General features: G+C 41.4%; 1 protein-coding gene across 6 annotated transcripts in view; it reads right to left on the bottom strand.

Moving 5' to 3' along the window:
- MYH10 (myosin heavy chain 10) overlaps window positions 1–12,262 on the bottom strand; it is a 122,325-nt gene that overhangs the window by 94,291 nt on the left and 15,772 nt on the right. For all 6 annotated transcript variants that reach the window (XM_043903808.1, XM_043903811.1, XM_043903807.1 and 3 more), the window contains exon 3: window positions 4,986–5,142. In XM_043903808.1, the coding sequence (XP_043759743.1) occupies window positions 4,986–5,142 (157 nt within the window). The remainder of the gene's footprint in view (window positions 1–4,985; window positions 5,143–12,262) is intronic.

Consider the following 12,262-nt stretch of genomic DNA (forward strand, 5'->3'; position numbering starts at 1 on the left):
TTCTCCATCCAAAATATAGCATGTGGGACCCATAAATTAAGAAAGACAGAAAGACAACCAAGGAAAGAAGCAAGGGATTTCCAGGGTGCAGGCGAAGGCAAGTCTGAAGGGCGCCAAGCACAGATCGGAGGACAGAGGGTCCCGGGAGGGACGGCTCTGGGTGAGGAGGCCCTGGTCACTTACTTGATACACGTCTCTGTACTGAGAGAAGACTGCAGTTCTGTCAAATCAATGTTGGTCACTGCAAAACGACTTTGTTCCCCACAAAACAGGAAAATTACTAACCCCAGGGAAAATAGCAAATTGTGTAAGAAGAGAAATGTGATCACAGGAGAAACAGTTTACATGCTGAATACTACTAAAATGCCAAAAAATGTTGACTTAACTTCAACCAGAAAGATGGGGGGAATGTAGTTAAAAACTCTTTTTTCATAGTAGGAAGTCTATAGAAAACAACAGAAGTTCAAAAGGAAAATTAAAAAAAAAAGATTATCATAAGCCTGTTACTCATAAATACGTACAAACACAAGACAAAACAGACAACAATGACTTCCTCTCAAGAGGAAATCCAGAATGGGCAGGGGGAGGACAGGTATTTGTTTTCTTTATCAGTAACGTAAGCCTTGTTGTGGGCTTCCCAGGTGGCTCAGTGGTGAAGAATCTGCCTGCCAATGCAGGTTGGATCCCTGGTCCGGGAAGGTCTCCTGGAGTAGAAAATGGCAACTCACTCTAGCATTCTCACCTGGGAAATCCCATGGACAGAGAAGCCTGGCAGGGGCTGCAGAGTCAGATAGAACTTAGTGACTAAACAACAGTGACAATTCCTACTGTACTGTGTGTTTCATTGTTTAACTATCTTTATGCATTATTTTTTAATAAAAACTAAAAAGTAAGCATTCGAAGTCCTTAGACAGTTTCTGATCTTGATGTTATCCAGACTATTCTGCATTGTCTAATGGTCTAAAACCATTGAGATAACACAGGAATTATTTAGTCCTCAAGACTGGAGAGACTTCACTGCTGAAATTATTTGGGCCTCATGTCTTTGGGACATAAAGGTAAATGTCTCACAACCTTTACCATTTCTCCCACTGGCACTGTTCAGAGTTTTCCACCTTATTTCAAGGCATTTTTGTCTCTGTTTATAGTGTTATAAAACCTTTATCCTTTCTGGTGATTCTCTCTTCTTAGTCACACTTGCCAAACACTTGTCTGTTTTATGGTCTTTCCGTGGAACCAGTTCAAGTTTTACTTAACTTTATGTTTTTCTTCTTATTTAGGTTCATTTCATGCTGTACTATTTTGTTTAAATCGAGGTATAACTGATACATAACATTATATTAGTTTCAAGTGTACAACACAATGATTCAATATTTGTATATACTGTGAAATAATCACCACAGTTACATCTTAAGTTAACATCCAGGCTGTATTTTTAAAGGATTCTGTGTGTGTGTGTGTGTGTGTGTGTGTGTGTGTGTGAAATGAAACACTGAAAACCTCATGAGATGAAAAGCTCAGTAAATTATCGTAAAATTGCCTTTTATCTACCTTGTGAGTAAAAGGTTTGTGTATAAATTTTTATTTACTAATAAAAATATTTATAGCTATGAATTATTTCTTAAAGCAGTTTTTGCCATAAGCCATCAGTTTTTTACACATGATATTTTGTTGTGATTAATGTCTAAAGAATTTGTAATAGCAGTTTTGACTTCTTTTACCAAAAAGCCATACGGATGAATGGTTAGCAGCAGAAACAGTAACTAAGTCATTAAGCAGCACTCGTACCAAACAGGTGGAAATCTGTAAATACCTTGTCTTACTGCACTGTGGTTGGAGAATGTGGCCTGATCTGAGATTTTAAATGGTGATTTAACATCAAAATTACAAGTTGAGGTTGTAAACCTTCTTTCTGATTGATGGGCAGTAGTCCTGTATGTAGTTTTCAATTCAAGGTTGCTAAATTGTGTTGATCACATTCTTTATGTTTTTCTCCCCCCTACTTATCTTAAATTCTAAGAGGAGCACATTAAAGCTCCCCCTCTAATTATGGGTCACATTTCCTTTGTATTTCCAACAGTGACCCAACATCAATGATGCAAATGTTAAGTACTGCCTGACTCTCCTAGAGGATTACATCACACTGTTTCTCACTTAAATCGCCAATCTCTGCTCCCTCCTCACTCGCAGCTTCGTGTTTCCCTGAGAGCACAGGAGCAAGCGTTTTCACAAGCTCCTACCCAACGACTGGCAGATGCTTCCAGGAAATCTGGCTGTGAAGGGAAGGAAAGGATGGAAGAGAGAACTTTCTAAAGTAACGGAGAAAACTTCAGGACATTTAATGCTAACATTAAGAGCCCGTACAAAGGGAGGCATAAGACAATGGACACTGTGAGCTTCCTGAGACGGATCCTGGGAGAGATGTGACAGGCATCAGAGGTGAAGGAGGTGGAAGACTGGCCTCGGACAGGAGTGGGTACAAGAGAGGATGGTTTGTAACTGTGGCTCAGGAGACTGGGGCACTTCCACTCCGCTGGCTTCTAACTTCTCCATGGAACAGGGGAAGGAAAGGGGGAGGAAAGCAGGGACCATGACTGCAGTGGGCAGAGGCCTGAGGCAGACATTAGGGAGAGTGAGATTATAACCTTACCAGACAATCAAGGAAGGATTAATGAGGGTGTTCTGTGTGGAATCTCACACAATTACAGGAGTACTGATTCAATTGTATGAAGAGAACTCCAGAGGCATCAGCAACCCAAGTAAGAGCATTAAAAAAAGACAAACACCTTGATTGATCTGGGGTGAGAATTTTGCCAACCAAGTATAACTTCCCTAGTGGTCCAGTGGCTAAGACTCCATGTTCCCAATGCAGGGCACCTGGGTTCCCTGGTCGGGGAACTGGACCCACATGCCACAACTGAAAGATCGCATGTGTCCCAACTAAGACCTTGTGCAGCCAAATAAATAAATATATATATATTTTTAAAAGTATAACAAAAGAGCAAAGGGACAGGAATAGGATACTGACAAAGATGGCTGAAATGATACTATGAAATCCAAACTATATGAGGAAGAAAGTCAAGGCAGCACTGATAATACACAGGGGAAAAGCAGAACAACACATGAACCCTGAGATCTAAACAGTCAAAGAACACAGTCAGGAGACTTGCTGACTGAACTGCCAAGACGGAAGGATTTTGCAATAGAATTTCTGAAATACTATTTGAAAAATAAGGTCATTTCAGAAGGTGGCAAAGTCTAGGGTGTCAGCAGTATAAGTGAGAAGAGAAGAAGATTAAGGATCTGCGAGATCGAGGGGTTGGCTGCTAACGAGAAACTAGGAAGTAACACAGGGTTATGTCAGGCCTTGAGGCAGAGAAGAAACGACATGTCGGGGGCCAGACCAACCAAATAATGAGGTGAGGAGGAGGGATGAGGGGGCCCCAGAAGAAAGATGCTACAGTGATGAGGGCAGGCAGAGGAGGGGCAGCATTTTCAAGGAGTGAAGAGTAGTTAACGGTCCAGCAGACGCCCTGGGAGTAAAGACAGTGACCTCGCCTCCTAGTGCACAGGGTCTGAGTGCAGGAGCCACTGCAGGGGAAAGCCAGGTTTCAGTTAAAGCCCGGAGGGAAAGAAAACATTCGATGCAGACGCTCAATAGGTAGGGAGGTTTGCACGTCACAGAGTGGGAGTTACCTAAGGCAAAATGAAAAGAAAGCTTTACGGAAACAAAGATGTGGCTGGGAAAACTGAAGGCCAAGGAGATGTGGATTTCATTCTAAGAATCCAGGGAGAGAGCAGAATCTCAGATCCTAGATATTCACAGTGGCTCCGGCAACTACTGTCACAGCAGAACTTGCCTTTAGGTGTGTCTAGGTCAACAGGTCAGTAGCAGTGAGGGCTGCTGCTGAATGGAAGCTTGCTGGGGTGGATGGCCATGAGGGGGCATCAGGGTCCAAGGAGGAGGAGTGACACCCAGGGAGCCCGGGGCGTTGGTAGTCTTTGGGCCCCTCGCATGGTTCTGTACCAGGCACAGGTCTCAGAATTGCTGGGTTCAACTTCTAACTCATAGGACTGCAAGTGCGAAGTCTGAGCCCATTGACTCCGTGGGGATCACGTGACCGTGGCCTGTCCACACCACGCTACGTGAGACCCAGCACGGGTCTCCTTCCAGGATCCCTGCCTGGCACTCAGGGAGCCCTCTCTGTCTCAAGACTCAAGTCTTTCTTCAGCTCTGGTCAACTCTTTCAAAACTATCACTTCTTTCTTGGCTCTTGAGAGCCACAGAGTTTTGATTATACTGGCCTGTGGTAGAGTTCAAAAGTACAGGAAAACTAGACGCTTTTAAACATAAAAACTAACATGATGCATTTATGAAGCAACAAGCATACTTACTGACTGCCTATTGAAAACAGCCGTGTTACCCAGCCTAACCTTAAGAATTCACAATTTTCCTACAATAAACATCTATTACTTTTCTTTTAATCTTTAAAAGAAAAAAAAACACCCCAAAATTAAAGCCCTCTGTAGAGAAGACGGAGGTAGGGCTTCCCTGGTGGCTCAGTGGTAAAGAATCCGCCTGCCAGTGCAGGAGATCTGGGTTCAATCCCTGGTCTGGGAAGATCCCATGTGCCGGGCAACTAAGCCTGCATACCACAATGACTAAGCCTGTACTCTAGAACTCGGGAACTGCAACTACTGAGTCTGAGTGCTACTGAAGCCCGCACACCTAGAGCCTGTGCTCTGCAACAAGAGAAGCCACTGCAGAAAGAAGCCCACACGTTGCAACATAGAGGAGCCCCCACCTGCCACAACGAGAGAAAAGCCTGTGCAGCAACAAAGACCCAGCACAGACAAAAAATAATTTTTAAAAAAAGGTAAAAAAAAAAAAAAGACAAGGCTGAGACATTAAAAAAACAAAAACAAAAACCCAGGCTACATTTAAGAAACTCTGAGTATTCGGCATTGTAAACATTTCCAGTTACCTTGAAGCATGCATCTGTAAGCAGATTCTGATATAGCGTAGATGTGTGGAGGCATCTCGTGACGCTTCTTCCCTCTGTACATTTCAATAATATTCTCAGAGTAAATTGGAAGGTTCTTGTAAGGATTTATGACTACACAGAAGAGTCCAGAGTAGGTCTAGAACAGATAAAAATAAGATACAGTATTAAAGACTACTGCATGTATCAGGTAGGGTCCAATCAGGAGACAAACCACACACTAATGTGAACAGAGGATCTTTATCATTTGCATAATTAATCTATCCCTGAAATTAAATCTAGCCCGTAACGGGCAATTCCAAACCACAAGCGGTTCTCCCACAGATGCGATTGCTAAATGGTACTTCCTTAGATTCAATTCCCTCATCTGTCAAATGGAAATAATAATAAATGCTTCATGGCTTTACAGGGTCATTATTCAAACAGCATGTCATTTGCTTTTTCAAATTTATTCTCTCGAAAAGTGTACAAGGTATGAAAAGTCCATCACGGTGGTTTCAGATTCCACGCTGCAATTCATCTTCAAGAAAATACTCATGGTCAAATTTGGGTATAATATCAATGATATTTTTTGGAAAATATAGATTTATGTCAACTTGTTATAGGTTTATTTTTAAATGAGGTGATAAACATTTAAAATATTTAATTTCTAAACACAGTAAATATCATTAAAAATAATTCACATAAACAGCTCTTTGGAGGCCCTCAATAATTTTTGAGAGTCACAAGTCTAAGAAGATAAAAACCCTCCTCATCAATAGGGTAATCATTACTCAGAATTAATAGTAGGGGCATTTTTGCCTTCGTTTTTTTTTTTGTTAAATTCACACAGAATGATTTCTGAGAACTGACTCTGGGAATTATGGAAAAACAAGAGCGGTTAGGACTGCTGCCAGACTCTCTGGTCCTGGCGGGGCTGAACGCACCTCAGCTGCACTGGAAACCAGACCCTTTACTTTGGGTGATTCTAAGTCTAAAGGTGAGAGGACCCTAGAAAAGGCTGAAGACCGATGATGCTCGTCCCCTCATGGAGCACGGAGGGGCTTCTAACCATCAGCTGAAACCCTTGAAAGGCTGAAACCCTTGACAGTGGCCACCAGGGGGCACTGTTGAGACCACGCTGCTCTGAATGCGGCAGTTAATGATGCTGAAAGGAAACGCTGCGGGGTGGGGGTGGGGAGTTGAAGTGATCAGAACCACCCCTCTAGCTGTTCTTTATCTTTGCTTCCCTCCCAACACAAGATGGAATGCACTTCCTACCTAGATTAGTGCTTGGGAATAAAACAAAAGGCCAGCAAGGGCTCTGCCTGAGCTCACCGATTTGGCCTGACTTCTGAACTGACCAGATGGACACCCTCCCCCTTTGCCCGAGGCCACAGTAATTACCTGCCCCTCCCTAGCTGACCGCTGGGTCTGCAGCCGCTGGCTTTCTCACGTCCAGCATCACACTCCAAGATGCAGGGCTGGCTCTCAGCCCTTGCACCCAGCACCCTGACACCTTTCACCAACGCCTCTCTAGTCTGACTAGCCCAGCCTCTCTCTGCCACCCACAGGACAAAAAGGAAACAAGAGATGATTAAAAACAGATTTTATTAATGGCGAGAAAACTAAGAGGCAACCTTAACATTTAAATTTTTTTACTGAGTTTTATTTACACACAGTAAATTTGACAAATCATAACTACATCTTAATGAATTGTAATATATAAACATCTATTTTTTTATTCAAAAATGAGATATCTCTATCATGAAGTTACACTGCACTTTCATTTGTAAGAGGCAAATAATTGCAGACTAGCCCAAAATGAGAACAAGAACTCAAAGGAAGTTAAAATGCGCAAATTCAGTTTAACATCCCATAGCATGTACAGTATGCTAACAGATCCTAACAATGACATTTGTAATCAGAAATCATTCCATCATGTGTGTCTACCATGTGGTGGAGGCTTTTCTGAGAACTAGGATTACAGATGAGTAAGTCTCACAAATATGATTAAGTCATCAAAAAACAAGATGGAATAATCATCAGTATTTTATGCTTGCCAAAGAGGAGCAGTGACAGAGGTTTAAGTGAAGCTACTAAACTGAGGTGCTTAAAGAGCTAAACTTCTATCTCGAAATTAGCTTAAATGCTGGGCTCCTGCATTAACTGATCACTGCACTTTGGTCTTCCCCAAGTCACATGGAAGAAGAGCGATGGGGATGTTAAAATCGTCTCTCTGGAGGCCACAAGTTCAAAGTAGGCTTCATTACTGTTTGAATACACACACAAGATGTTAAGCACCTTTAAGAACGACACACTCTAGGGATGAACACAATAAAGATACACTGAACAAGACACAATATAAGGTATTAAAAAGAGTGATACAAAAAGAAAAAGATGCACAGGTCTTTGCAGTAGAGAAAACTCTGGAGCAGAGCAAGCAACAAGCCTATGGCCACCTTGTCAGAAACAGTAAAGCCAGGCACAAAGTCCAGGCCCAGAGGGTCACTGATATTCTTTTTAAAGACAACTAGAAAAAATAAATAAATAAATAAAGACAACTAGGTCAAAACGAAGGATAAAGGAATTCCTATTAAAACAGTAAGCCTGGGAGGGTACACCGGGGCAGAGTGAAGGGTAGTGTGGCTGACAATGATCTGTTCTGTGGAAGGTGAGAGGGAAGACCCTAAACAGGCAAACGGCAGCACTGAGATTCTGTTTTCTCCAGGTGATTAGGTATCTGGGGCTCTGGGGAGAAGTGTGATGGAAGGGAAGAGGCATTCCTCACACAGTATAAATCTGGCAGCCACCTGGAGGAGAGCCTGAAGAGGCAAGAGGTGGAAAGCAGAAGGTGGAGGTGTCTCCAGGCACAGTAACAGGCCTGCAGGAGAGAAAAGCAAGACAAAAATGGAGCAGCAGACACTTTCCTGGTGGTCCAGTGATTAAGACTCAGAGCTCCCAATGCAGGGGGCACAGGTTTGATCCCTGGTCGAGAAACTAAGGTCCCATATGCCGCGTGGCATGGTCAAAAATAAATAAATTATTTTTTTTAAAAAAGAGCAGAAATGAGTCATGAAGAAAGTAGACTAAAAACTCAACAGCACTCAGAACTCTGACTAGAGAAAACCATTCAAGGCGTGTGTTAAAGTTGACTCCAAGGTCACCAAGCTTCAGAGAATGGAAAAGTTATGGGTGGATAGGAAAAATCATTTGACTTGTGGGGAAAGATAATGAATCCCTCTTCAACATATTAAGACTGCGGCATGTTAAAAGGAGATTCATTACAATAGGGGAGCCCAGGAGAATGAATGCCTAGTGAATAGTCAGAAACACTGAAATCCTAAAGTCATGAGAACATTTTGAAAAACTGCAAGGGCTTGAAGAAGCTGGTACACACTTTAGGACAGCAAGTAACAGTTATTAAGGTGAAGGGGGTGGCAGGAGATGAAATGGTTAGATAGCATCACTGACTCAACGGACACGAATCTGAGCAAACTCCAGGAGATGGTAAAGGAGAGGAAAGCCTGGTGTGCTGCAGTCCTTGGGGTCGTAGAGAATCGGACAGGACTTACTGACTGAACAACAACCAAAAAGAGACATACAAAATACTAGCACACAAAAAAGACTCATTAATTTTTCAGCACCCTATGCTGCTGAGCTGGAGATGGACAGAAGCCTGGCATGCTGCAGTCCATGGGGTCACAAAGAGTTGGACATGACTGAGCAACTGAACTGAACTGATGCTGCTTTTATGCCTCCAGGCTTCTCTATATGCTGATGTCTCTGCTTAGAACATCCATCTTCTATCCAGTATTGGGAAATGTTACTCATCCTTTAGGGCTGGGCCTCAGTTTAAGAAAGCAGGGATACACATATACATCATTACTTTGAAGCTTTGAAGGATTACAGAACCAGAAAACTAAGGCAGGTAGAGATGCCAGTGCAACGGAGCAGATACGACAGTCTCCTATTAGAGACAGGGCACTGAACTGGGAGCATCACACAAACCTCCACCCCAACCACAGCCCTCAGAATAAATCATACATCCACCTGAGAGGAAAGGAAGAGAAGAAAGAACAATTAACTCACACCATCTGCAAACACCACACCTGGATGAAATTCACATGTGGCTTAGTGGAAAAGAACCCGCCTGCCAATGAGGAGACTCAGGTTCGATCCGTGGGGCAGGAAGATCCCCTGGAGAAGGAAATGGCAATCCACTCCAGTACTCTTGCCTGGGAAATCCCATGGACAGAGGATCCTGGAGGGCTACAGCCCATGGGGTCAGAAAACTTACCAACTTACAACACAGCACAATTTAAAAAAAAACAACAACAACAACAACCCTACATAATGAGGGAAAGTTCATCATCCAGAATATTCAGAGAGAGAAATGACCTCTGGACATTCTCTAAAAATAAGTGCAAGAAAACTTGAAGAAATAGGTTTATGGCTACAACAGAATGGAGTATTATGTGGACTCTTAAGAAAGACACAACAAAGGTAGATAATAGAAGAAAAAGGAGGTAGAGAGATAAAAATAATTTGACAAATATGAAAGCTAAATTGAATAAATTAAAGATGAATATGAAGAGCACAGAAAAGATTATTAAATATTAATCATTATTGCTCCTTAGGGGGGAAAAAAACCAAAATTCTATAAAAAGAACAATAATCAAAAATAAACTTGAAGAAAACTGTGTGTGTGTGGGAGGGGGGCAGGTAATACACAGTGAGTTAATAAAGAATTCATCAAGCCAATAAACATAGAAGGAATTACATTAAATTATCACCATTTGGCTTCCTAATGAAATGATGGATCAGGACAGTGCCCATCATAGGCACTAAAACCCTTCAGGAAGGGCAGACACTCCTAAAACAGGAATCAGGCTGACAAAGCCCAAACTGACTCACTGACCCATCTCAGCATCGTGAAGTGAGACAGCCAGCATCCTGTGCCTCTGGAATCCGAATGTGATCAAGCCTCTGCATCCAGTTTACAGGAGGCACCATGGGAATGCAATCAACAGAATCCAGACTATGGGAAACCATACATCACAACAGACCTTGTTTCTTTAAAAAAAAAAAAAAAGCCACCCAGGAGGAGGGTAAACATCCCAGGACTTCAGCTGGGACCCTAACTGGTGTACCCTGAGAGGTCAGAGGGTACCAGAAATAGACCAGCCCAAAGCCAGGGAGGGAGCGAGGTAAACCCCCAAGCAACTGGTTCCCCTTGATCTAACTGCCTGCCCAGAGCGTGAGGTCACCCAGAGCCTCAGATTATTTCTGCAACCTCTCATATACAGTAAGTGGCACAAAGGCAACGGTTATAACCAAAATCCAGGATAATATGTGGGTCTCCTATGAGTCTACTTTTATTGCCCTTGTATCTTGAATCCTAGACAATCATAGGCTCAAGTAATTAAAAGACACGATTGAAATTAGTAAAATTGATAAGCCTCTGGTGAGACTCATTTTAAAAAGGGTAGAACAGATGGTCAGTATTGGGAATGCAAGAGAACATCACAGCAAATCCTACAGGAGAAAAGAGGGTTATTAGGAACAACATCAGGCGAATTAATTTGAAAATTTAGATGAAATACACAAATTCCTAGAAAAACTCAATTATCAAAACTGTTACCCAAAGTCTTTAATCTGAAAAATTCAATAACTATGAAAGAAAAGCCTCCCCACAAAGGAAACTATATTATTATTTTTAAATGAAATAACATCAATACTATTCAAACTCTTCCACAGAAAATACAAAGATAAAATATTCCCAGATTCATTTTATAAAGCCAGCATAATTTTGACAGCAAAACATGACAAGGACATTATAAGAAAGGAAAATTTTCAATCAATCTCCTTTATGAATATAGATACAAAAATTCTACACAAAACATTAGCAAACAAAATCTAGGAATCCAGTAACATATATATATAGAATATTGGTCCTTGCCAGGTTAGTCTGCCACTAAAAAATACAGTATAAGATTCACCACAATAACCAAATAACCAGAAAAATCACACTATCATCTGATCAGAAGCTGGAAAAACATTTGATAAATTAACACTCAGTCAGTATTTAAAATGGCGTAGAAAATGGCAATCCACTCCAGGATTCTTGCCTGGAAAATTCCATGGACAGAAGAGCCCAGCAGACTACAATCCATAGGGTTACAAAGAGTTGGACGAGACTGGGCATGTACACAGTATTTTAAAAAACTCATCCATGCAGAACAAAAACTAGCAATAGAAGGAAACTTTCCTGAATCTGATAAAAGAATATTCAAAACAAAACAAATCATTCTTAGTAGTGAAAATGTTGAAAACTTTCTGATACAAAGATGCCTCCAATAACCACTACTATTCAGCAAACATTTACTGAACTTCTTAGACAACACAATAAAGCAATATATAAGAATTAGAAAGGAAAAAATAAAACTGTCATTTGCAGACAACATGAGTGTACTCAATATCCATAAGAGTCTTCAACAAAACTGTTACAATCAATATAAACTTAGTAAGGTTGGTGAATATAAAGTCAAAATATAAAAGTTAACTGTAAAAACATGACAACATTCCTACCTCACGGTAACAATTTAAAAACAACATGTAAAACACCACTTAAATAGCATAAAAAATTAAATACCTAAAAATAAATCCAATAAAGGATGTACAAAACCTAAAACATATTGCGAAAGACTAAGAACTAATAAAAAAGAACTAGAGGAACAGATACTGTAGAGATCTCATTTCTCCTCTAAGCTGATCTACAGAATCAGCAAAAATCCAATCAAAATTCCAATCAGGTTTTATGTGTATGAAAAACTGACAAGAGGGTTCTAAAATTATACTGAAATGCAAAGGACCTAACAACCAAAACAATCTCAAAGAACAAAATTGAGGGTTTACCATACTGGATACCAAGACATACTGTGTGTGTACAAAGTCGCTTCAGGCGTGTCTGACTGCGACCCTATGCACTGTGGCCTGCCAGGCTCCTCTGTCCATGGGATTCTACAGGCAAGAGTATCGGAGTGGGCTGCCATGCCCTCCTCCAAGGGATCTTCCCCACCTGGGGATCGAACACACATCTCTTACGTCTCCTGCATTGGCTGCTGGGTTTTTTATCACCAGCACCATCTGGGAAGCCCATAAGACACAGTATAAAGCTGTAATAATCAAGATAATGTGACATCAGCCCAAGGATGGGCATAACAGACCCATGAAACAGAACAGGAAGTCAAGCACACATTTGTGAGCACCTGATTTAT

The sequence above is a fragment of the Cervus elaphus genome, chromosome 5, assembly GCF_910594005.1.
Source record: "Cervus elaphus chromosome 5, mCerEla1.1, whole genome shotgun sequence".
Classification (NCBI taxonomy): domain Eukaryota; kingdom Metazoa; phylum Chordata; class Mammalia; order Artiodactyla; family Cervidae; genus Cervus; species Cervus elaphus.